This window comes from Anthonomus grandis, chromosome 14 (genome assembly GCF_022605725.1).
Source record: "Anthonomus grandis grandis chromosome 14, icAntGran1.3, whole genome shotgun sequence".
NCBI lineage: Eukaryota > Metazoa > Arthropoda > Insecta > Coleoptera > Curculionidae > Anthonomus > Anthonomus grandis.
In genome coordinates, this window is record NC_065559.1 from 21,048,876 (window position 1) to 21,076,792 (window position 27,917).

At 35.2% G+C, this 27,917-nt stretch overlaps 1 protein-coding gene across 2 annotated transcripts in view; it reads right to left on the reverse strand.

The window, feature by feature from the left end:
• LOC126744731 (post-GPI attachment to proteins factor 6) overlaps positions 1-27,917 on the reverse strand; it is an 86,932-nt gene that overhangs the window by 21,106 nt on the left and 37,909 nt on the right. For both annotated transcript variants that reach the window (XM_050452263.1, XM_050452264.1), the window contains one exon: positions 18,202-19,485. In XM_050452263.1, coding sequence (XP_050308220.1) covers positions 18,202-19,485 — 1,284 coding nt within the window. The remainder of the gene's footprint in view (positions 1-18,201; positions 19,486-27,917) is intronic.

The window sequence follows — 27,917 nt, forward strand, 5'->3', positions numbered from 1 at the left end:
TTCAAATGTGGCTTGGTAACAACTTAAGTGCAACCATGTGGGGATGGAAAGAGTCACTCGTGAATAATAATAGAACAAATCTTATGCCTCGATACACAAGCGACACGATGATACCCGAAGAGTTACTCAAAAAAATCTTTTGCACCTGCAAAGGTAATTGCAGTACAAATCGATGTGGGTGTAGGAAGCATGGGCTGTCGTGCACATCATTGTGCACTAATTGCCAAGATACAGGCAACTGCTCCAATATCGATGAAATAGAGGAAGATTGCAGTGATTCGGAAGAGATTTTAAATGAGTTTGAACTTCCAAGAATCTCATTAGACGCCGAAAATGAAGAAGAATGTGAAGACTCTGATATCAGCGATTATGAAGATGCGGAAAACGCTGAAGAACCAGATTGTACTGGAGAGTCCGACCATGAACAAGTTTCACAGCATGTAAATAAAAAAAAAGACTAATAAATCAATAAAACAATACGTCGTATTATATAAACTGTACATAATGTAAAAAATTTTCTTGTATCATAAAATATTGTATTATATTTTCTTGTATTATAAAATATTGTATCATAAAATGAATAATGTATTCATAAAATCAAATACTGCAATAAATTTTCAGCAATTTTGTAAAATTTTAATCAATTTTGTACAATTATTTCATACTTCATTAAATATTTTTTATGGAAATATGTAAAAACCGCTGATTTCGATCAAAAAGTAGCCAAATTTTGTTTAATAAAATCGATTTGGAATTGGTAAGTTCGAAAAATCGATTCTACCCTTCGAAAATTATAAAGCGACATCGATTATTTTTGGCTGATTTAGTGTAATATACAGAATACCCGTCGAGGCACGGGATACATACTGGGGGGTAAGCTTGAATTGTCTCCTGCATAAAACAATCTATTGAACTTATGATGAAATATATATTTTCTTATGTATTTTTTTTTAATTTTTAGTAAAATATTAATAATTAATAAAAAGTTCATTGTTGCAAATTTTTGAAAAATTTTTTTCAGTTTTTTGCATTTTTTGGCTTATTTTCAAATGGGAAGTATAACCTTTTTTTATTTTATTAAAAAGTAGAAATAAAAACAAAAAAAATAAGCCCCATATGAACTTCCTAGGACATTTCTCTGAAGAACAAATTTCGTTTAAAAAAAAAGTAATTTTTTCGAAAAACTTGAATTTCTTGAAAAATTGTTATTGTATAGTACTGAAAAAAATAGAGATTATTTAGGATACTAAAGGGTATATTTATACCAAGTTTTATGAAAATTGCATAATTTTTAGATAAATGAAAAATAAAAAAAGAAAAAAAAAATTTCGCAATTTTTGCATTTATCTTGAACATTTTGAGGTTATATTCAAAAGTGCCCTCTACAAAAATTATAGATTTTTATATTATCTACAACTTTGCCATTAAGCACTTTTTATTTGAGCGTCAACTTTTGCCGGAAATAGCGATAGAAAAATGCTCCAGCTGTTTTTTTTCAGTTTTCACCCCCGCAAAACCACCCCGCAACTACCCCAGGTATGAATTTATTTTTTTTATGTTTCTTATGAACCCCTTTACCACATCCAGTGGTTCGTTTGCGGGTTGCAATTTTTTTGTTAAGAAGTACAGATTCCCCGGACTATTAAGCAATTTACTGGAATAAGGTTGTTTTTCTCTCTCTCTCTGTCTGATAAACGTGATTCTTCTATCTGTCTGTCTTTGTCATTGATCATGTACGCCATGCTCAAGGTTCAACTATTTACGTATTGGCATTTTCGATACCGGGCGAAATGCCAATCATCATTTCCTTGTCAGCTTTTATATAGAAACAATCTTTTTCTCTCAGCTGTTTAACAATATTAGAACCCGATGTGTTTTTTGATTTGATAAGTTTCCTTGTAATCTGGTTGCGAATAGTTTCTCTAGTAAAACCTTTCGAAGACTCTGGCAAGTACTAAATTGATGATTCAACACTTACTAGAATCTCCTTCAGGTTGTGTTTGCAGTTTGAAACTGGTGCAAAGTCAAGACCCTTATTAAGAACATCATGTCCTTTCTCATTCAAAGTCTGAGAGGACTGATTTTACACGATATTAATTGGTTTTTCTTTTTGTGGTTTATCCTTCGCACTCACCAACTTTTTTAGTTTTTGGTTGAGCGAAGAAAATGTACTAATGTATTTATGGTTAATAACCTCTGTTAAATATATCAACTAAGTCGAAGCAAAAATTGTAATTGGACACCGTAGAGACCGCACTTTAATTATATAATTTATTACCATCGGCCTCTCTTAAATTTGAATGGTGCTAATATAAACACAGACGATGGATATTTTTTTTTGGCTTTCTTGTCTTAAATAGTTAGTTCCTTTAGAACCATTTTCAATAGAAAATAAAACAATCTGCGTGTTTTATTTCTTACCCATTCTATTATATTTTAATAGGTTATGGGCCCAGATTAACGTGAATCTGTACGTGTAAATAATCGGTATAAAATAGTGCAATAACATGCGTGAATTAATTACCCGCATTTTTTGTTAAGTTTTTTTAGTGCGGTAAATTAAAATGAAAAATAAAAATTCCAAACGAAATATTGCACAATTTAATGGTGAACGATATAGTGTCTGGAAGTTTCGTGTAAAATCTTTGTTGGCAGAGTTAGAAGTACTTCATGTGATTGATAACGTTACTCCAGAAAATCCTGACCAAGAATGGAACAAGAAAAACTTAATTACCAAAAGTACCATTATAGACTACTTGGGAGATTCATTTTTAAGTTTTGCTAAAGAACCTGACACAGCAAAACAAATTTTTGAGAATTTGGATGCCATATATAAAAGAAAAAGCCTAGCAACACAACTGGCTTTACGTAAACGACTACTGTCTCTTAAACTAGTGGGAGATATGACATTGTTGAAGCACTTCACTCGATTTGATGAAATCATTGATGAGCTTATTGCTGCAGGAGCTAAGCTGGATGAAATGGATAAAGTTTCACATCTATTACTAACATTGCCCTCATCATATGATGGTGTAATAACGGCCTTAGAAACTTTAAGTGAAGATAATATAACCTTGGCATTTGTAAAAACTCGTCTCCTGGTCATGATCCAGGAGAATTTTTCCCCTTAATCTAAATGTCTTTCGTGAATCTGACTTTCTTGCCTCTGAAACTATCGAAAAAGATGTAGTTGATGCTGTTGTCCCTCTTCCAGTACCTCAAGATACTGAAAATCCGACGCCACCAACAAATATTGTAACTCCTGAGATGGTCTCGCCTGTCCCAATCATTTGTAAAAAAACCAGCAACCAAGGACGAAAAGCAGGGAAAGCTGCCGTAATAACTGCGTCACCTTACAAAACAGAATTGGAATCATTCGCAAAAGCATCTGCTTCAATTACATCAAAACTTCAAGTTAAAAAACAAATTGGGCAGAGTAAAACAAGCTTGACTGATTCCGATACTCCCAGCACGTCAACAGCCATCTCATCAAGAAGTCAAGCTAAGCGTAAGACAAAAAATTTGGGATACAGTTCAGAAAAATCAAGTACCTGAAGAAGACTTTGTGGCAGATGATGACTCAGATGATTCATTGCGAAAATGGTGAAAAAGTTCCGGATGTTTCTGATAATCCAGAGTGCTTGTTTTGTGGTGGAAAGTTTTTGGAAAGCAAAAAATCCGAGAAACAGTGGATACAGTGCAAACCCTGCAACTCATGGTGTCATTTGCAATGTACCTCATATGGCATTTATATTTGCGATTTCTGCCAATAGATTTAGTATTTAGTTTAGTTTTTTATATTTGTGACCCTATTTTTAAAAAAAGAAAATATTAATATTTTAGTTTTTTTATTACGATTTTTGAAACGTTTTTATTTTGTACAAATACAAGTTACAATAGCTTAATATAACATGTTTTTTAATTAGTTTTAATATTTTTGTGTTAAAAAAATAAAAAAGTTCTTATAATTTTGCAGTTTTAAAAAAAGTATTCCATATTTGTCGCCGTTACTCTACTATTTCTCTTCTCTTGCGTAAGAGATAAAGGAGACGAATTCTGCCTCGATCCATACTGGATGAATGAAAATATAACACTGGTGACTAAAAAGTACAGACGCCACTAAAAAGCACCCGATTCCCACCGGTAATCGTGTATGTTCGGAGAAAAATTCAGTCGTTTGACGTGAATAATAAGAATAACAACACGAATGTTTGTTGGTTGTTTACATGTTTACTTTCGTAGTCAAACTAATGCAAGAAACATCTTCTACAAGTTTTAAAGTTTTAAACATGCCACCACCATTACAAAATTTTCAAAGTAACCACAAACCAACATTTATTAAAATCCTCAAATATGAAATGTGATCATTGCGGTCGGAATAATCACATCAAAAAGGATTGTTTTTATTATAAAAGAACAATAGGCCAAGGTACTAACCAATCCAGTATTCAAAGTGTTTGCCCTACAACAAACACGGAGCCGACAGCGACCCGGAGTTTTGCTTTTATGTTTGGCACTTTCCAAACTAAACAAAGCAACACCGATGAGCTTAACTTCATCCTAGATTCAGGTGCAACTGACCATATTATCAATAATGATAAATATTTTTCTCAAGTGGAAGATCTTAATCCGCCTTTTTAAGTGGCAGTGGCAAAAATCAATACGACCGTAACCGCCGTTAAAAGGGGATCTCTACTGGAAAACAAAACTTGGGTTTTAGTAAATAAACAAAAAAAATAGGAATATTGTTGATTGTAAATGGGTATTTATATTTAAAGTAAATGAAAATGGGCAAGCAATAAAGTGTAAAGCCAGATTGGTAGCAAGAGGTTTTAGTCAACAATATTTATTTGACTATAATGAAACTTTTGCACCAGTAGCTTGCATAAATACTTTTAGAATTTTATTAGCTTTTGCCAATCACTTTAATTTATTAGTTAGATATTTTAATTTGTACAAACGATACAAATGTAATGAATACTTTTAAGTCATATTTAAATGCTAAATTCAAAATGACAGATTTAAAAGAAGTTTCATTATTTTTAGGTATAACAATTAAAAGATATCAAAATAAAATAACATTCGATGAAACTATTTATTTAAATTCTTTATTAACAAAATTTAATATGGCTAAATGTAAAGCTGTAGATACTCCACTTCCAACTAAATTAGATTTTGAAGCATTAAACAGTGATGAAAATTGCAATGCATCTTGCAGAAATTTAATAGGTTGCCTTTAGTTAGTTTGCTGTTAGTTCCTTTAGAACCGTTTTCAATAGAAGATAAAACAATCTGCGTGTTTTATTTCTTACCCATTCTATTATATTTTAATAACCTCAAATATAAATAAATCACCAGGAGGGGACTATCCAGCACTTCTTCAAGTTGGGCTGGACTTACTTTTACCCCACCTGTTAGCACTACTTTAAGCCAGTCTAGCATGGGGGCATATATTGGGGGCGCTCAGGCCAATAAGCCTGACATCCTTTCTGTTGAAGACCCTGAAAAAGGTCATTGATGGACACACAGATGTGGCGCTGGAGAAACGGCCGCTCAATGTCCACCAATACGCCTACCAGGCAGGTAAATCAACAGACTTAGCTCTCAACAATTTTGTAACGAGCATCAGTAACTCGCTGAAACAAATAGTGCAGCAGTGGCGACCTTCTTGTATATAGAAGGGGCCCTCAACAATGCACTGTCACCCTGACTTTACAAATTGACAGCGGCAACTCAGCCCTCTTATCTGCAACTGGATCAAAGCCACGCTAAGTGACGAATAACGACCACCTTATAAGGGGAACGTATGCACTTCAGGGCCTCCTGTGGTCGCTACTCGTCGACGACCTGAGGTCGACGTCTAAGCTTACGCAGATAATCTGATGATCCTGTTAAAATGAAAAAATGAGAATTTCAAAAGCACTACAGGAAGTGCTGAATATTATTCTAAAATGGTGCGTGCGAGAGGAAGGAAATGTCCATAAATCTGCATAAAATAGTAATAGTGTCAGAAATCACCAGAAAAAGGAATATGGGCAAACTCAAACCAGCAATCCTGAGAGGTGAACCATCCAATTTGCAACGGAGGCGAAATATCTTGGCGTAACCTGAAATAAAACGCTTGATTGCAACTCGCATCTTGACAAAACAATCAAGAAAACAAAACTGTCTCTATGAAAATCGCAGGATATGCGGCAAAACCTGGGGAATAACCCCAAAACAGATGCAGTGGTTATACACACAGGTCATCAGACCTACGATACCGGACGAGACCTACTGCAGTGTGGTGGAGCAAAGCAACACAACAACTGGCCAAAACAAAACTTAACAGCCTTCAAAGGCAGGTCTGCTTGCTCATTACGGAGGCGATCAGAAGCATCCCCATGGAAGTCAGCCTCCATGGAAGTACTACTTGGACTGACCCCTCTGCATATATATCTGCAGGAGGAAGCCATAAAAACTACGTACAGGCTGTACCATGTCATAAATGGCATCTGGAAAAACACAGTCTGGATGGAATCAACTGAATTGATTGAGAAGGTATTGTACTTTGTATGCTATCAGACCTAATGCCACGAAAAATACTAAACACGAGTTCATACTCGGTCAACATACCAGACTAAGCGGACTGAGATCAGACACGAATGGAACTAGAGAAAGCGAACATCCGAGTATATTCAGGCGGCTCAAAAACCAATTTTGGAGTAAGAGCTGGAATATACTACACTAAAGCAAGGACAGAAATACCTATCTGCTTTGGGAAACACTCATCAATTTTTCAACATGCCATTGAAATCTGTGCACGAATGCTTAACCAAATGCAACTTGAAAACAAAACCATCGGGCGGCCTCTGAAAGCGCTAGAATCCGCTACCTGCACATTTAAAGCAATATGGAGCTGCAAAAATGAGCTCATACTGCTGGGAGAAGGGAACACAATTACCCAAACATGAATTCCGGGACATGCTGGGCTAAGGATATGAGGCGGCTGACAAGCTAGCCAAAAAAAGAGCTAAACCCAGCCTGATAGGTCCAGAACCAGCATTAGGCATTGCCGACTATACAACAACACAAAATCACAAAAATGGTGCACAACAAAGCAAATTCTACTAGGAGAGATCTCTGGGTCACAACCATGCGAAGGCTTTAATACCGGACGTAACAGATACTAAAAGGAAACTTAATAGGAAGTACCTAAGATCCCACCGACCACTGCAGACTGCGCCACCACATGAATAGGATTGTTTTGGCGGAAATCGCCGAATGCATGGAGGAAGACTGCAGAGCACATCCTATACAAATGTCCGGTACTAGAGAGAACCAGGTAGGCCATCTTCGGTAATGCCTTACCTAAGAGGGAAGATATTAACACGGTAAGCCCCGGGTGTCATAACATTTATTCCTCACTACCTTGTTACGCTCGGACAGCGTGGCATCGAGGCAACGCCTCGCAAGGTGAGTTTACGTGGTATTGTATCGATGCCTTGTAGTAGCGTTAAATCTATATAGGTAAAAAGCATATGGCTTACTGAATAAAACTCAATTTGCTGACCGTAAATATACTAAAAAAATTATCAAAATATTAGTGTTTTATTGGGCAAGAACCCTGGAATGCTATTGTACGTCATATTTACGTGCGGACTGCACTGTTTAGCGTGTCACTTCAATTTTATTACCTCCTTCCAACTTAGCGCTCAGTAGTGCTTTGAGCGGTCTATCAGGAGTATGACAGGCATGAACTGGTTTGATCTGAGTATTTACAGTAGTGGTTGTAGCCGAATTTCTAAAAGCCGTCACTTATTTTTTACGTAGCAATAGTATTAACCGTATTTTGTTTAGCACATAATTTTGACGTGGTAATAGTAATAAGCATTATTAGATTACCAAAAAATTTCTAAGAAAGCTTTAACAGATAAACAACTGGCAGAGCTGTTGTACCGGAGTAGTGACAGTAAAACAAACGATTGTATCGATATTGAAGATGATTTTAGTAGTGACTCTGACAATAGGTATCCGATCCTAATTTTGCTCCTGATGAGAATAGAATAGAAGAATAGAAGGGTGTGTATATATATATATATATATATATATATATATATGTATTAACTCATGTGTAATATATTCCCAAAATAAAATTCCGCAAGGAGAGAAACCACTATGTAAGCCACAACAAATATTTCGGTTGCAAAGTACACCCAACATTAATCGAAGCTTAAAGCGAACAATTGAAGAAGTTTTGGAAGAAGAAAAATCTATAGAACCTATTACAGAAGATAACCAAAAAGGAAAAAGCAAATATTGTTCAACTTGTCCTTCAGCTAAGAGACTTCCTAAACCGGAAAAGCAAAATGTCACTCGACAATAAACTCCTCCTGTATAAGAAAGTGATCAGACCTAAACTCTTGTATGGATCTTGTGTTTTCGCCAAGATCCCAAAAACAACAATGGGTTACTTAGAAACGTTCCAAAATAAGACGCTTAGGCTGATCACTAATGCTGCTCGATATGTCAGAAAGACCGATATAAGAACCGATTGGATACAATAGAGGAGTTTATTGTCGCAAAGCATACTAAGTTTAAAGAACGTGTCAGGGCACTGGACCAGACAGAAATACGGAATTTCCTGCTGAAATGGCGTGCAAATAAGCCCTGGAAGGAAGTTTTCTAGCCAAGCTACCACTGTTATAGAGAGACCGCTCCGTGCCGAAATAGCAAACCGGGCAGCGTATTTACCAACCCTAACCCGTTACAGTGCTAACCGATTCCGACTATGGCCGACAGCGAAATTTACAAACCATATCCCGATGCAGTTCTCTGGTACCTGTACGAAGTTAGGATTCGTAACACCGTGCTTTGTTTTTTATGATGATTATGACATAAAATTTTCAGTTTCATCCTAAACTAACATTTTTAAACTGTGGTTTTTTTTTCCGTGGCGTACTTTAAAGTATTCATAAAGTGTTGTGTAAAGTGTATTGCATAAAAAATGGAAGTTATAAAACAACTATTTTCGTTTGACGACTTATCACATATCGATTTGAGCAAAGTCGATATACAAAATAAAAAAACCAAAAAGGCAAACTTGGGTTAAGTGTCTCAAGACAATTAAGGCGATTTTGTTTTATTTAGTTTAAGTATATGTATATGTATGTACAGGATGGCACAAATTCGACCCTCATCATTGGGATCTTGGAAACGGTAAGAGATACAGTGTCGGTTTCGGTTAAATTATGGAAAACTTGCGTAATTTGATGTTTATTAAAATTCCGATTAAAAAATTAAAAAAATCCGGATAAAAATCCGTTCGGAAATATTCGGAAAAAACCGAAATTTTGGAAAAATTATTTTATTTTTTTCTAAGCTTATTTTTTATCTGATTTTAAAATAATTTGCACTTTTGCATTGCTACTTTTTCCATGCTACATGGTGCTGTTTTTAGTTTTTTTAAAAGACGTTTCATCTTTTGTCGTCCATCATCAACTTTTGATTTTTCTTATGGACGCCATATTAGATTCTTGCATTTTTAGAAAGTCCTTTTTAATACCTTTTCATCGATGTATCGCACGTGCATATCAGATGTGTAGTTTTTTTCCTCTCGTTCTTATGGGAAGTACCCAAACCGCTTTTCCGAAATGCAAGTGTAATACATCAATAAAAAGCTACTTTTACTCTAAAAGTACCTTTTAAAAATGTAAAAATCCAATATGGCGCCTATAAGAAAAAACAAAGTTAATGATGGTCGGCAAAAGACGAAACGTTTTATTGAAAACCACCATGTAGCACGGAAAAAGTGTTAATGCAAAAGTGCAAATTATTTTAAAATCGGATAAAAAATAAGCTTAGAAAAAAATAAAATCGAATTTTTAAAATGTCGTTTTTTTTCTCGATATTTGCAAACGTATCAGAAATTTATTAAATTTTTAAACGGAACTTTAATAAGCATCAAATTATGCAACTTTGCCATAATTTAATCGACCCTGTATCTTTTACCGTTTCCGAGATCCTAATGATGAGGGTCGAATTTGGGCCACCCTGTACATTCCATGTAATTTTGTTGATTATGTTAAAAACCCAAGTATTTTGTATTTCGACTGCTTAAAAGTTTACGCACAATACAAGTGTGTAACTAAAATATAAAATAATTTGTTTCATTTTTATTTTTATTACTAGATAGAGCTCGTAGACCACCGACCTAGTTTTTTAGCCTTACAAACATTTTTACACTTTACCATACTTCAAACAGATTCCGCCACCATGTAGCAAGGAAAAAGTGAAAATGCAAAAGTTTAAATTATTTTAAAATCCGATAGATAATAAGCTCAGAAAAAAATAAAATACATTTTTAAAATTTCGATTTTTCACGATTATTTTCGGAATCAATCGGAGTTTTTAATTTTTTCAAAGGCATATTTTTGAGCTCAGAAGTGCGCAACTTTGCCCAAATTTAACCATCTTCGTATCTTTTATGGTTACCGAGAACCCATAAGTGAGGGACGAATTTAAAATACCCTATATATTGTCTCTCAGTCAGCAGTCAATGTGATTTTGCCTTTAATTTGTTTTGTTCCTAAACGTTCTTAATAACACGTTCACTGCCGATGACCCAACTATTGAGTCACCGCGACTTCCCGAAGAGGCCGATGACTCAACAGTTGAGTCAAGCGCAATGCGTTGTTTTACCAGTCAGTACAGCTTCGGCCTTTGGACGGGTAAAACGATATTACGCCGGCCTTTTACCGAACTATAAACACGTGTTTTTGCGTGATTGATTTTGAGGTTAAGTTTTTGTCTTTAGTACAATGGACAATGAAATGGCAGGGCCATCTAAACTGAAAAGAAATCTTGCGGATTATAAAAAAGGGACTTTTTTGAGTGATTCGGAGTTAGATGCAATATTAAACTGTTCCGAAAGTGACGAAGATCCTTTTATAAACAGTGGCAGCGAGTATGAGCCTGATTCTACGAGTTCAAGCGAAGACGAGGAAATTCGAGGACAAGGTATGTCTGGCGTAGAAGACCCTATTGATTCCGCTGAAACCACCCAATACGGCGACGACGATCAACCTGAGGCTCTAATGTGGACTGACAACTCAAATATAAAAGATTTTTCATTTTCCGAGAACCCTGGACTAAAAGTAAATTTAGTATCTGACGATCCAATAAACTTTTTCAATTTGTTTCTTACGGATACATTTTTTGAAAATATCGTAGTTGAGACAAACAGATACGTCGAGCAATTGTTCTTAAGTGAAAAAACACGAGAAAATTCAAGAATAACGAACTGGAAGCCTTTGACAGTTCAAACTCAAAAAGTTTTTATAGGGTTATGGCTTCATATGGGCAATATACAAATAAACCGGCTGCAGGATTATTGGAAAACTCACACGTTGTACAATATCCAATGTTTTAGAATCCATATGAGCAGGAATCGTTTTTTGACGATCCTAAGATGCTTACATTTTGCCAAAATTCCGGAACGAGGAGAGCCAGGATACGATGACCGTTTGTCGAGGATTAGATGGCTGCAAGATTTTTTGAACGAAAAAATAGATGAGATTTATTACCCAAATAAACAATTATCTTTAGATGAGTCGATGGTCTTGTGGAGGGGTAGATTGCTTTTCCAGTAATATATTAAAAATAAAAAGCATAAATTTGGCGTAAAATTATATGTTTTATCGGAACTTAATGGCCTCGTGTTGAAGATGAGGATATATACTGGAGATGAAGAGGACATGCAAGGAGAGTTGGGGCATTTTGCAAATGTTATGTTTTGTCTAGTAAAAAATTATCTTAAAAGAGGGCACTCATTGTATATGGATAATTATTACAATAGTATTCGTTTAGCTAACGAACTACTTTTAAAAAGAACTTACGTGACTGGAACACTAAGAGCGAGCAGGAAAGGAAACCCAGAAGAAATTACTTCTAAAAAATTGGCTAAAGGTGAGAGTCTTATCAAATATTCCGATGGAGTTACAGTTGGAAAGTGGCGAGATAAGAGAGAAGTTCTATTCATTTCTACCGAATTTGATAATGAAATAGTACAAGTGCAAAATAGACGAAGAGAAGAAAAACAAAAACCGAAAGCGATCATTATGTACATACAATAAGTACATGTCCGGAATAGATAGGCAAGACCAAATGCTTGCGTATTAGGCAAGTGAACGGAAAACAAAAAGATGGGTATACATATAACTAAACTATTATGACTTTCGGCATAACATTATAGAAAGCCTATTGGCTGAAAAAGAAGAAAAACCTGAAGTCAATCCATCCCAAGAAAAGAAAGTTCCCAAAGAAAAATCTAGCCATTTTCATGAAAAATACCAGTTAGATGCTGCAGGACGACAAATGAGAAAAAGATGTAGAGTGTGTTATCAGAATAAATTGCGCAAAAATACTCCGTTTTTTTGTCCAGCTTGCTTAGATAAGCCGGGGTTGTATCTTGAAAACTGTTTTCAAATATATCATACTTCTAAGTAAATGCGAACTTACTTTTTTACTTTAAAGTTTTGTTTGTTTATGTTTTATATTTTAAATGGATGTTTACTCAGTTTATACTTTGTTTTTTTTTTGAGATTTAATTTGCATTTAATTTAGTTATTAGTTTCTACAACTTAGGTATTTTTTTGTTTGTTTTTTTTTTGTTCTCTTTTCGAAATACAAAGTTCTAATTCTTACGTTGCCGTGATTTTTATTACTTTTCTTATTTTGTTTGTTGTAATTTTTTTATTTAAAAAAAATTACTGAATTTATTACATGACTAGAACGTTGAGTCGTGCGGCCTCTAGTCGTAGACACGTATCTAAAAGTCCGATGACTCCACCCTTGAGTCAGGGTAGTTTTAACCCTTAAGACATCCAAAAAACAAATATAATAGATAAGAGAAGCCAAAAAACACCTTTTCTTCATTGATTTTGAAAAAAAATATACTGGCCTTTCAAAAAGTTTTTTGAAGTTTATACGGCAGTGAACGTGTTAAATTAGTGCTGCGAAAGCGGCCATTATAATATTAGATTGGATATTCAACGAAGTTGACTAATGTCCTGCTATAAACTCTAAATAAACTCCCTGCAGTACGAGTGAACTGTGTCGGGATATGGTTTGTAAATTTTTCGTTCGGCCATAATCGGAATCGGTTAGCACCGTAGCGGGTTAGGGTTGGTAAATACGCAACCGGGCAAAATCAATCAAACTGCAAACTGCGCTCCGTTTGCAAACCAACACCAGTTCTCATTTTCAGCCCAACCCGACCGCTTTTTGACGGCCTCATCAATATTGTGCTAAGGGGCGGAGTCTGCCTTTCGACTCGTGACCAATAGCAGCCCACCTTACTTATAATTACCTTATAAATATAAGTAAAGCGCCCCTCACACGACAATACTGACAGTATTTTGAAATACTGTCAGTAATACTGATCGTGTGAGGGCAAATACTGATAGACTATCGGTCGTGAATAAATGACTGATGTGATCTGACGGGATCCTAAAAATCACGTCAGTCATTTGAGGCGGAGCTAAAAGATTGATGAAAATACTGACCGTGTGAGGGCGAGACTGTCAATCATTCCAACAGTCGTCAGTCTTAATTGCATCGTGCACCGTGTAGAGACAGAAGCAGAGATAAGTTGAGTACTGTGCACAATGGAAGAAACTCAGGAAACGACCGCTCTGAGCTCGATACTTCACCTGATTTGTGTGGAGCAGAAGAAAAAGAAAAAAAAGTATATTTCAACGCAATTAGACCTATATGTGGAATTCAAGTATATCTGAATATTTATTTATTTATTTATTTACACCACTCCACAGAATAAATTCCAATTAATGAGTGGGAAAATTACAACAATAAATTACAAAACACAGGTATCTTAAGAAAATTAAAAAGAATACAATATTATCAATAATTACAAGCAAATGGTATTAAAATAAATATAGACAAAGTAAATTAAAAGTAAAACATCTAGGAAAAGTGTACTCTTTTAATTTCCGACAAACTGCAATTAAAGATGTCACACTGATCCAGAACAGAGTCATGTATGTTACATGCTCTGCGCAGAGGAGAAAATTTACAAATGTTGGTTCTAGGTCTTGATAGGTAAAAAGTTGATGTATTCCTTGCTGATATGCGAGGCACATGAAAATTTATTTGCTGCAATAGATCTGGTGAATCAATAATATTATTTACCAACTTAAATAAAAATTGCAAATCAGCGGATTTTCGCCGATCCTCCAGCAAAGCAAACGAAAATCTTTCCAATAAACGCTGATGTGGGAAACCAATTTCTGGGTACACTCCGTCCCTCTTGTACCAAAGATATTTGAGAAATTTTCGTTGAATATTTTCAAGTTCATGAATATGATTTGTATAATATGGTGACCAAACTTGGGATGCATATTCCAATATTGATCTGACATAAGAAAAGTACAGGATTTTTAGACTAAGAACATTATTAAAATTTTGCGAGTTCCTGATGATATATCCCAACATTCTATAACTGCGCTTGACAATATATAAAATATGCGGTTGAAAAGAGAAAGAGCTGTCAAAGATCAGGGATCAGGATCTAGGCAGAATAACATCATCTATGGTATAGTTGTAAGTAATGAAGTTTTTCTTTAAGCCAAATGAGACAACATTACATTTAGCCGCATTAAGGGGTAGATTATTATTTTTACACCATGTATTCAAAAGACTTAAATTATTTTGTAGCTGCTCACAATCCAAAATAGAGTCAATTCTAATATATAGTTTTTTGTCATCTGCGTACAGCAGGCTATTAACATCAAGTTGGTCAGATATTGTATTAATGAATGAGTTGAAAAGAAGTGGTCCCAGAATTGAGCCCTGTGGGACTCCGGAAGTGGCAACTATCTGCACCGAACTACGACCAAAACATTCCACGTGTTGTGGTCGCTCGGTAAGATAGGACTGTAAAAGATTTGACAAAGAAGAAGAAAATCCATAATATAGGTCGAAATTATTAATGAGAATGTTGTGGTCTAGTCGGTCAAATGCTTTTGAAAAGTCTGTATAAATAACATCGACTTGAGAGTTTGCATTTATTGATTCGCTGATATATTCTGTAAGAGAAATCAAATTTGTAGTGGTAGATCTACCTTTCATGAATCCATGTTGTCGAGTATTTATAAGACTCCCCATTTTAGGATATAAAGCAGAATGAAGTGCGCGCTCAAAACATTTGGAGAAGTTATTTATTATTGTGATAGGCCGGTAATTTTCAACCATGTTTTTGTCATTCTTTTTATGTATGGGAACAATTTTAGACGACTTCCAAAGATCAGGAAAACATTCTTGTTTAAGGGCCAAGTTAAAAAGAATTGTTAATGGTTTTGCAAAAACATGTCTACAGTCTGATAAAAGAAATGCGGGTATTTTGTCAGGTCCAACTATCGGTGTGGGTTTTATAGTTTTTAAAGCACTTAATACCTCGTTTTCAGTAAATCTAGTTATGGTTATGCACTCCGGGTACGGTGTCTGAATATTATTAGAGTTAGAGGCTTGAGGTGAATTAAAAGTCGTGTATGAGCTCCGAAAGAAAGCTGCAAATGCATCAGTAATATTCTGCGGATCCGATAACAAAGTTCCTTGTTGATCAAACATATTTTGGGGCAGGGAGTTATTTTTTTGTGAACTCCGAATTAACTTCCAAAAGTTATTAGGCTGCGAGTTTAAATCATTCTCAAGTCTCGCACAGTATTGTTTGTATGACAGCTCAACATTTCTTTTTATTTTAGAACGCAATTCTCGAAAATTTATTAAATCTTGTTGAAAATGAAAGCGTCTAAATTTTATCCAAAATTTATGTTTTTGTTTTATGTCTCTTACTATTTCAAAAGAAAACCAGGGCGGGTAGGTACGAGCTCTTTTTGCAGTTTTCGGAACATACATATCAAGACAAGAATAAATCTTCAGATAGAAAATGTTCATAGCAGTATTAACATTTTTAACCGCTTCCAAATCACTCCAATCAACTCTAAGAAAACTGTCATATAACAATCTGAGGTCAGCTTTTTTAAAATTATAAAAAATATTATCTATTTTACAGTTATTAAACTTTTTGTCAGGGGTATAATTGAACCTTATAAATAACGAAGGATGGATAGCTTCCTCGTCAACCAAGAAGTCGTAGCATCGCTCCACAGTACAGAATTGAGGCTCTGATGTAATGACCAGATCCAATAATTTACCTTGAGAATTTTTAATAAAATTTACCTGATTCCAGTCAAAAAAGTTTAAAGTATAAATAATCTGGTTTAATCTGTTGGATGATAATGAATTTTCCGAATAATTAATATACTCAGGTATATTAAAGTCTCCTAGCAAAATTATTTTTGAGTTGAAAAGATAGGTTAAAGAAGATAAGTATTCAAAAATATTTTCATATATATCAGCATTAAGTCCGGGTGGTATGTATATTAAAATAACATATACATAAGAGTGCTCAAATATAATTTTTATACCTATGATTTCAATAATATTTTTAAGGTTATAAGAAAGCGCCAAGTTTAACTTTACCACCGAAAATGACTGCTTTACTGCTAATGCCACCCCCCCCCCCCCCCGCCCCTCTTCTCGGACATCTCTGCATAGTTTCTATCGCAGCGGTAGGCAGAGTACGCATTCGGAAAAAGTTCCGAGCTATAAATCCCATCATTCAGCCAAGTCTCGGCCAAAGCAATAACGTTTTGATAACAGATGCGAAGGTCATTGCAACGATCATGCTGCCGAGACTCGACTGAATATTGTGACAGAGATAAGAAAAGAAGAGGATATGATGCTCCGCTTAAAATTTTTGTGCAGTACAAACCGAATGCGACCATTGACGATGTAAAAAAATAAATCAATACGCTAAGAAGCAATTTTAGGCGAGAGTTTAAAAAAATTAAGGATTCCAAATGGACTGGAAGTGCAACAGATGATGTATATGAACCAAGCGCGTGGACTTTTCATGCACTTCAATTTTTATCTAACGTGGAAATACCAGATAAAGGAAAAAACTCATGAATCGAACCAAGGTATGTAAAAAAAGTTTAAAAGTTGTTTAAGCCTAGTTTACCCAAAATATAGTGACTAATGCTTAATTTCACTTATAGTAGTCGGAGAAATTACAGCAGAATATTTTAAATCCTCGAATGATCTTCCAGTTGCCAGAAAACGCAAAGTTACTGCTAATCTTTCATTTGCTGACATAGGATCCCTCATGTTTGTTCGTTGTTTCATAATATAAGGCTTAACCAAGTCCAAAACTAGACTAGACTAGAAGACTACACTTGTCATTCGGAAATAATTTTTGTAATCCTCGGGATTTGTGTCTTTAATAAAATTTAATAATTAAGGAAAAAGTCCATTCTGAAGTGGAGTCAATATAATATTGAAAAGTTAGTAGGGGAAGTCTTTTCTCCACAAATAAAATGCTAATCCTCTAATTTCAGGAGTGATCCATTTCGGCAAATGTCTTGCCATCATCAGACTTGAGTTACTTAACACATACACAAATTCTAAACAATAACAAACAATCGTTTGTAACATAACAAACATAACAAATAGAGAAAAGACTTCCCCTACTAACTAAACTAAATCCATTGCTTAATCCAGAGTCTCTTTTGCTTATTTCGTTTAGAACTTGTTCAATGTAAAATCATAATAGTACCGCAGGCTTTCTTTTTATAGTCCATAGCAAAATAACTAACAGATAAATGACGCGAACGAACACGCTTTAACTGCTTCAAGCAGCAGAGGATTGGAGCAAATCAGCAGACTGGTGACTGAACACACTTCAAGAGACGATTCGAGCAGACGGATGACGATGATGATAGAAAATACTGATCGTGTGAGGGAGGGGCGCTTAAACCCAAATCCCTCGTAGTCAATCCTTTCGACCCGGGCCATTAACTCCGATGCACTCTGATGCGACCCAATAATAAAAAGATAGGCGCCTAAAATAGCAAACTAGCAACCATTAGACCGGCAAGAGCCTCGACGCTAGTCCGGATTAAGTCAGTGCAGAGAGAGAGAGAGAGAGATAGAGAGATCTTTAGTATATAAGGCCACCTGTACGTTTTTTTTTTAGCAACAAACTTGAAATATTCTCAATTTGTATGCTATAATTTTTCAGGATATACAGAAAAACTTGATGAAATTTAAATCATTAATATTATTTAATTAAAATCTGCTTACCCCTATAACTATCATGACACAAACACGAAGAATATGCCACGCCCTCGGCAATAAATAGGCCACAAGTACCATGTTTGCCACATTCACCAAAATAACATGGTCTCGAACTGATGTCAAAGACCACGGCGGACTTGCAAGCATCGGTAGAGTTTTTCTTCTTACAGGGCCCGTCGCAATCACAAGAGGCGCATTCACTGCTGCCAATCACCGCACTGCTGCAATTTTTAAAGCAGCCGTCGTATTCATCATTTTTACCGTTCAACTCGCAATCTATCACGCAATTTTCAAACTCTCGATCGCAAGAATCCGGACAAACGCACGGCTCGCATTTGCCACAAAATAGTTTAAATGAGGCGTACCACACTCCGTTTTCTGGATACGGGATTAAAACAGTATTGTTTGTTACTGTGCTGTTTAAAATCAGTGGGGCCAACGTTGATTCTTGATTAGAAACGCATGTATTTGGCCAAGTGGGTACTGCTATAGTGTTTCTTTGGATGCAGCCAATTACTACATGGTGCTCCGGTTCTTTAGTTAAGTGAATAAACCCGTTGTTTCTGGATACGCGTGGTTTAAATGCTATAATATATTGCAAAGTACCCCCTACATCAGTGCCTCTATGTAAAATAAATTTAAGAGCAGTAAATTCTTCGCCGGTTACATTAATCGGTACAAACATGTTTGTGGTCATTTCAGCTTGAAGTTTGTAAGTAAATCCAAAGCTTTCGGCCATTTCTTCTCTTGCCAAAGTAAACTCTTTATAAGGCTGAATATCTGTTATTCTATTGCTCTGATAATGCTTGTATATAACAGACATATTATACAAAGTGATATTGGCCATGGATTGCGATACAAACGATTCTGAAGCAGGTAGTTTATTGGAAAATAATTTCAATCTAAATTTTAGCTGAGATACATCAGTATCGGCACTATTCAAATAAAACGTGAATAAAATATAATGCCACACACCCGGGTCTGTTTTAAAAGCAGTTTGATAAGTCGATCGTTTTATATCGAGATTTTGTTTAAAAATGTATGAGTGTTTCGAGGGTGGCCGTCCCGCCTGCACCCGCAAAGTTACTTCTCTTATTTTTGATGAGAGTTTCATATTTTCTATGTAGATGATGGTGTGATCGACGCCATCGGGAACAAAATATTTAAAGTATCTACTTTGGTTAGTGTTACTGATAACTTCTATTAACTCATTGTCTGAGATCGTTATGCTTTCTATTCGTACAGTGTAGACCGTGGCATCTACGTATGCGCGACAAGACTGAGTGAGACCTAGAAGGAAAATAATTTTTATATAAATAAATTATCTTAGAGAGGATTTTTGTAATTATGTAAAAAAAAAATAAGAAAATAATTTATTATAAAATATACAGTGTCCATTTAATATCGCGGTGCTCGATTGCGGATAAATCATGATACGGAAAAGACTTTTAATAGGGGGAATTTTAAATGAGTAATAGAAGAGCTACTTTTTAAAATTAGTTTGGTTGATACAGGGTGGCCCAAAAAAGCGTGGTACATAATTTGAATTTTTTTGCCACATATATTTTTTTTCAAATTGGAGTCTCATTTGACTCTTGCCTTAACCCTAAAACTATTTTGCCCTAAAATGCGACGTTGCTGTTTTCTTTAAATTGTTATTAACAATTTAAAGAAAAAATTCCAGCCGAACTTAAAACTTTACGTGCGCTCTCTTTCAGAGCTAAAATTAAGGGAGTGATTCCAAGAATAATCTAACTTACTTGGGTTTTTGTTGTGTTTCCATTTGATTTACCACCAAATTCAAAGCCCGACAGCCGATTTTTAATGTATTACTTGAACTGTATTTTTTTTCAGACGCATTTTTTTCAGTGGCGAAGCATGAACTTTTTTTTCGGGTTGACAAACAATAAAAATCGTTAATTAGAAAAAATTGTGTATTCAATATATTCACTTTAATGAAATAGGGAATGAAAGCGCATAATATATTAACTCAGAGAAAAAAATTATGCAGTGATATAAAAAATAATAATAGATAGCATAAAAATTAATACTACTTACAAAATACACAACTAAAATACAATTGCTAATATCGAACAGTCGTTCATAAATAACCACTAAAATATCCACTAAAAATTTTTTTCTAAATTTCTATACACCCAAAAATAAAAATACTACTAACTATTAAATTATATTAGTACGCGTCCGCACCAAATGCCAAATGCAATTTATCAAAATTCAGTTTCATCAAAATTTTTTATTTCAGATTCAACAAAACAAAACTGAAGATATATTGTAGCCGACCAGATTAAGCGTGTCCGTAAACAATAACCTTCAATAGCATAATAAAATAGCTGGTCGACTTCGATAGACAAAAGCTCGAATGTCTTTCCCGCGAGTAAATTTCGCAGACGTAATAGGCTGAATTCTGATGCGGCCGGACCTCTGTCGCCTGCTTGATGCGCTTTTGGTTCGATTAGATGCTCCGAATTTCGGAAGACAAATATCAATGTGTCTTCCTGGGGCTCGTATACATTAATTGAGTGTCAGCCCTGCATTTTTCATCGGTGCCTGCCGCACCGATGAAAGTATAGTATTAATCATATTCGCCTTCGGGTTAATCATGTTTAGATACTATATAATAATAGTAAGGAGAGCGACTACGTCCTGTGTTAATTTTTTTTTAAATTTTAATTGAACAATTATATGAAATAATTACGTGATAAATTAATAACAAATAAGAGGATAATTTTGGGTAGACAATGTCTACCTTGTCTACTCGTACGCTTCGCCACTGATTTTTTTTATGTTTATTTGGTAGTTGTCATAGTCATAAAGTTCTATACAGTGTGTCCCACTTAAGGGTTAGCCACCCCTCTAAAATTTTTGTTTCTTGACCAATTTTCAAAAACTTTTTTTTGTTGGATAGATGGTCAAAAATGGCACTTATAAGCCAAGTTCGACGTTTAGAGAAAGCAGGTCATGGCCTACTGTATTCAAGTTTGAAGTGCAAAAAATCGAGAAGTAGTATTAGCGATATTTATTTTTGAAAAATGGTACTGGATTATTGTTCAGGACCACTTAAAACATAAGTGTACCAAATTTGGTTATGATAGTATGTTGAAATAAATTGGAGTCAAATTTTTAAAAGGCGCTAATTCTTAATCAAATTCGGATATTTTTTAAATTTTTGGCTAATTGGCATGCGTCTTGAGAACACAAAGGTTGGAAATATCCTTCAATAAACAACAATCGATCATATTATCATACTATTTTGGGCTCAATTTGTTTGTTTTTTTTATGAGTTTGTTTGTTAAATTCCAAAAATATGATTGTGTCTGGTTAAAAATTATTTTGTGGGAATTTTACCCAAGTATGCTATGAAAGAAAATGTTCCTGACAGTTTGTCAAAGTTTTCATGCATTTAGTTCATTTTGACTGAGTTGGCGATGGAGTTAGAACATTTCGTGAAGTTGCGGAATTTAACAGGAGACATCTTGGTAAAAACATCCACCATTCAACAATAGCCAGAACAAACTACGGGTTTGATCAGTCTGGTTCAGTAGGCGGAGTACGTCCTTATTTACATCGTAATCGAGCAAATAATAATAACCAAATAATTCTTGAATACTTTAATGCTAATCCGCAATCTAGCATTAGAGTTGCTAGTGCCAACTTAAATATTTCCAAAAATTGCATATGGAGGTGTTTAAAGAAAAATAACAAGCCTTTAGCCTTTCAAGCCTATATTCCTTCACACTTTGGAACACGGGGATGAAGAACGCAGGATGGAATATTGTTTGTGGTTACAAGGCGAGTATTTGGCTAACCCTACATTTTTGAAAAATATTTTATACACCGATGAGGCAACATTTACTACAAATGGCATTGTGTCATCTCAAAATATTAGAATGTGGAGTAACGTAAATCCCCATTGGGTACAATGTAAAAGGCAGTATTCGCAGAAAATTAACGTATAGTGCGGTATCTTGAACGAACGTATAATCGGGCCGTTTTTCTTTAATGAAAATCTAAACGGACTTAATTTTCTTTGATTCCTGGAAGGTGATTTTAGTGACGTAATCGATGATTTGCCGTTAGCCGAAACAAGAACCTTACACATACAATTTGACGGTGCGCCTATCCACAATGCAGTGGTAGTGCGGAATTGACTAAATCAAAATTATCCGAATCGATGGATAGGACGAAACAGTCCATTAATTCAGTGGCCAACACGTTCCCCCGACCTTTCTCCCTTAGATTTTTTTCTTTGGGGAACCCTTAAAAACAAAGTGTACAAATCAAGACCGCAAACTCTACATGATCTTTGTGAGCGCATTAGACAAGAGTGTAATGAAATAAGCAGGGTAGAGTTAAGAAGGATGGTAGTAAACAACAGAAGACGCATAGAAAAATGTATAAGAATTAATGGAGGACATATTGAAGGAACTAATATTTAGTTTTGTGGCATTAATTTTTAAATTTGAGTGTTAGCAAAGATAAAATACTAGCAGTATTATTATCTTTGGTGTTAGGTGATTCCTTAAGGTAATTATTTTCAGTTTTTGCTGCTTAGCCTACATTACATTATTAAGTAACTAGTGAAGTGTGAATTGCAACTTGACAATGAAATAAAGCTAAAAAAATTATAAATGAAGTTGTATTATTGTGAAGCCCAAAATAGTATGATAATATGATCGATTGTTGTTTATTGATTGTATTTGTTGGATATTTCCAACCTTTGTATTCTCAAGACGCATGCCAATTAGCCAAAAATTTTAAAAATATTCGTATTTGATTAAGAATTAGCGCCTTTTAAAAATTTGACTCCAATTTATTTCAACAACCTGTATACTATCATAACCAAATTTGGTACACTTATGTTTTAAGTGGTCCTGAACAATAATCCAGTACCATTTTTCAAAAATAAATATCGCTAATACTACTTCTCGATTTTTTGCACTTCAAACTTGAATACAGTAGGCCATGACCTGCTTTCTCTAAACGTCGAACTTGGCTTATAAGTGCCATTTTTGACCATCTATCCAACAAAAAAAAGTTTTTGAAAATTGGTCAAGAAACAAAAATTTTAGAGGGGTGGCTAACCCTTAAGTGGGACACACTGTATATGTATAAATACATATATTGCATAAACTTGTATCCTAAGGTTAAGATAAGAGGCTTTTGTCAACTTCGCCGTTTATAAAAATTTGTTTTACAATAAAGTCTATTATAACAATTATTATTATTATTATAATGCATTGCTTGGGATTCGCAGACGAGTTGATCAGAGACAAACGCATGAATAATGTTTCAGAAAGAACACAGGTTGCACTTAATACAGTCGGTAGTCCAGGACTATTAGACGAAAAGAAGATCAATCTGCTAAAAAAATCCAATCTGGCTGAATTTTTTACCAGAGCTTCTTTTCGACATTATAAATCATCCCTCAAAAGTCCCCATGAATCCAAGTGGAGCTCGGATTTTTTATGGGGGGTCAAAGGTCACAAAAAACACTTTTTTACAAGTATCGTCAAAACTATCAATCCTACGATAAAATGAGCTATTTCCTTTTTTGTTCAGTATGAAATTCTCCACAAAAAAGGTCTTATGCATTTTTTTCATAGAGACCTTCGATTTGCAGAAAATTGTGGTCAAAGTGTCGTAACTGTCAAAAATCATAAAATTCGAGTCAAAACGTGTTTTGAAATCGTTTTCTCGTTGAATATTTATGGTAGGTATGTATGGTAGGTTTAATTTTAGGTATTTCCCCTTGTGACCTAGAGCACAGCTGGCCCTTTTCTTCTATGGTCGTATGTGCGTCACTGTATACCTGGTTGTGGGATATTGACGTCATTTGACCAATCTTCAGGCCAGTGTTCCGTTATTCTCAGTTGTAAACAGACGTGTAGAATAATTTCTCACAGTTTTTTCGTGATATTATTCACCTAGTTATCGAGAAATGGCCGAAAATTGCATAATTTGCGACAAATCGTTGTCAGACGGAGCGACTGTGTCGAGCGCGGTATTAAAACCTTACGTGACGCCAGTATCGAGCGAAATGATGAAAAAATTGCATTTTTGCGGAGTGTCGATTCGATAAAAGTACACGTGGTGTGTCGCAAGGAATATACTCGTGCAAGCGATATTACTGTGGCTAAAAGGGAGCGAGATGCTGTCCCCAGTACCTCGACTGCTAGCCCTCCTCGGCGAAGAATGCGTTCTGCCGAGAGCGAGCAATTTGAATTCGACAAAAATTGTTTACTTTCTGGATTGGAGAGTTCTGAAGAACATGAAAGACGAGTTCCTATGAGTCGTCGACGAAAAATCAAGCAGGTCTTCACATCGACATTTAAATCGACAGTGCTTGCTACAGCTCAAAAGCGTAATGATTCTCTTGGTAGGCTAGTTGAGAATCGTATTATTTATGAAGAAGATTTAGTAGCAGTAAATGCAAATGATCATAGTGGGTGCTACGTCTCTTTCGCGCGACCTTTATCATTCCAAGAGCATGGGAGACCCCAAGATATAAGGATCTCTTCAGCAATGGAAGAAATTTTTCATTACATCGAAAATAATAATGACTGTCAATTCACGTTATCTGAATTAAAAAAGGTATATACGCCTAAAAAGACGCGAAATTCAGCTAGTGACAGGTCTTTTAACCGGTCACTGGCACTTAAGAAGCCATCTCCATACTATCGGTATTGCGGACAACCAACACCCACTCAAAGACAAGGCCTTAGTGCTTGGCGCGTGGCGTCATCGATGTGGGCCACCGATTTTTAAAAACCAAGGGATTTCATATGCTTATATCTCAATATTTGGCTTATTTTAAAAAATGCTAGGAATAGAATAGAGTTCAGGAAACATTCAAAGGTATGTTTTAGTTCTGGTTGAATGTCAGATTAAATATTATGGTGTAATATTTAATGCAGACTCCCAACTCCCCCACATCTGCACCAAAATTCAACATAGGTATTTATAATAATTTTTTTATACCATCAAGTAGTAAAAAATGTTATATAATTAAATTTATATATGTTATATACACATAAATACATATATTGACTTTAAAAGCTTAAAAAGCTTATCATACTCCAGTTCATGTAATTTTTTAATTGCAGAAAAAGAAGCACATTTTTTCTTCGAAGTGTCAAAATCAGGAAAATAAAATTTTTGGTCTGGTTTAGAGTTAAGCCAATTATTAAATACACATTTAAGAAAGTGAACTGTGTCAAATAGGTAAAATAATGGTCTCTGATTATCTATGGGATGAGGATAAACAATGCTAAGTTGGTCTGCAGTTGAAAAATGACTCATGGCTTTCCCGTTAATGGCATTATAATCACTTATAACACAAAAAACTATGTACCCAATCTCCTCTAAATTTTCAATAATTGTCTTAATAAAATTATGAAGTATGTCTGATGTAATTTTGGAGATGGGAGCTATGTGAACTACTTCCTTAAAGCTGGAACACACACTGGTAATCATAAAAGTAAATGCCGAGGAAGCTAGAGACTTATTATTGACTGATGTTCCAGTGATATTACCGCCTTTATAGTCCATGTAAGGATCAATATGAATTTCATCAAAAAGTAGTGTCACACAAATCTCTCATGATCCTTTAGTAAACTAAACACATTTCGGGCATAAGTTAAAAACATTTTTTTTTCATCTATGTGGGGATCGGTCATTGTTACAAATACCCATTATAGTTTGAGGATGTGGTAAAATTAGGGATCCATAATCTCTTAAATTGTGTACATGACACATTAAACTTGTATACATGAGGACTAATAGTATAGATTATAGAAGTCAAAATTATTGTACTACATACTTGAATATCTGTACCTTTCCTTTGCAGTTGTAAGCAAAGCTAATTGTTCACAAATAAAATCTAAAGCATGCACTATTTTGTTGTCTTCAAGGTTTTTAAAACTTTTTAGATGTTTGACACAAAATCGAACACACGTTTTATTTTATTTACGTCATTTGATGGTTTGACATGATCGAGAATAGTATTGCCAAGGGTATTGGTAAAGTCCAGTGCAACGATATATTAGAATGGTCACCCGTCAAAACACCAGCATTCCACCTGCCAAACAATGTCATCCACCTTCTATTTACATTGTTTGACAAGTAAAATGCTGGTGTTTTGACGGATGACCATTCTAATATATCGTTGCACTGGACTTTACCAGTCTCGGTAGCAGAATTTGGATTTAAGTCACAGTCAGGGTTGTCATTATTGGTAACATTTTCCTCCAAAGGAAGGGTAATAATAGTAAGGTCTATTGCTTTAAGTATTGCATATAAATCATCTAAACTATGGGAAGTATATGGAGTTTTAAATTTTGATGTTAAAACACAAACTGGCTCGCTATATAAAAAAGTTTCAACATTTAAATTAAAATTAAAAACAATTGCCCAATTAATGCATGGACCAGGTGTGTATTCAATTTTAAAATTGTTAGCTTTTTGCTGTCTTGAGTCTCACTGTGAGCAGTAAACCAATCTTTCGGTAGTTTAAAAGCAGAAAATTTTTCAATAAACTCTTCAAAACTGTCAAAATTATTTTGTTTCTCATGCTTGCCAAAGTCAATTTTGCTTAATTCAAGGGCTTTTGCTAACTTCAACTTGTCAATATTTTTAAACCTTTCATCTTTACTTGGCGTTACCCATTTTCGCCTTAGATTTATATCCTTAGGAAAACCGAAGACATGCACTTTAGGACCGTTTTTATAGTGTCCGTTACAACCCGGAACACAACACTTTTGAGGCATATTTACACTCTGGTATTAACTACAAGCCGAACTAGGAGAAAAACATTAAATTAAACACGAACTAAAGTATTAAAGTCTGATATAAACAAATAAATCCGCGGCGCGCCGGAGAACCGGTTTTTCCGAGGATTTTTCTAGTCCGAAAATACGATTTTGCGATTTAAAAGTACGCGAAGACTACATAAATATTAACATACACGTTTCGCGGAAATAAACAGTTCCGATTTTAGAAAAAAACACAATAATGAGCTAATGTTTACTGCGGATCTCGTCAGAAATACCGGCAACCACAGAACATAAATATAAACAACCTAACCTCTCGTTTCATCAGGTGGCACAACTAGTAGATGCGCCGTTGTCAGATTTATATAGAAAGAACTCCTATTAGCAAGTAACAAGGTATCAAGTAGATAAATGATAAAATTTGAAAAAATGGAAGTTTAAAATATAAAAAGAGAAATAAGGATGCACTCTTTTTTTTAACTAAATTGTAAAGTAAGAGCAGTTAAAGATATAGATTTAATTATTTTAAGATAGTAATAGAGCATCCTAACGTTCACGTCAATCTGCAAAGTCTGGCAGCGTTGCAGGCAGCCTTCCGCGGATGAACAACGGCAGCGTCAACAGCTGAATTCACCCGAAAAGCAACCCGAAGTGCATGGCCCAAACGCGTGACGTCACGAGCAAAATTTTTTGGAGCGCTTTGTCCTTTTGTAGAGGTGTTATTGGGACAACCCGGAATGCCGATGGTGCTGTGAGGAGGATGAAACCGTTGACCATGTAGTCGGGGAGTGCCCAGCACTCACGCGCGCCAGGTTCAAATACTTGGGTAACACTTTCAGTGTACCGAGCGACTTTAAGTCCTTCAGACCAGAGAGCCTTATCGGTTTCTCTAAGGCCATTGGGCTCTGGTAACCCCCGGTGGGGCATGACGGC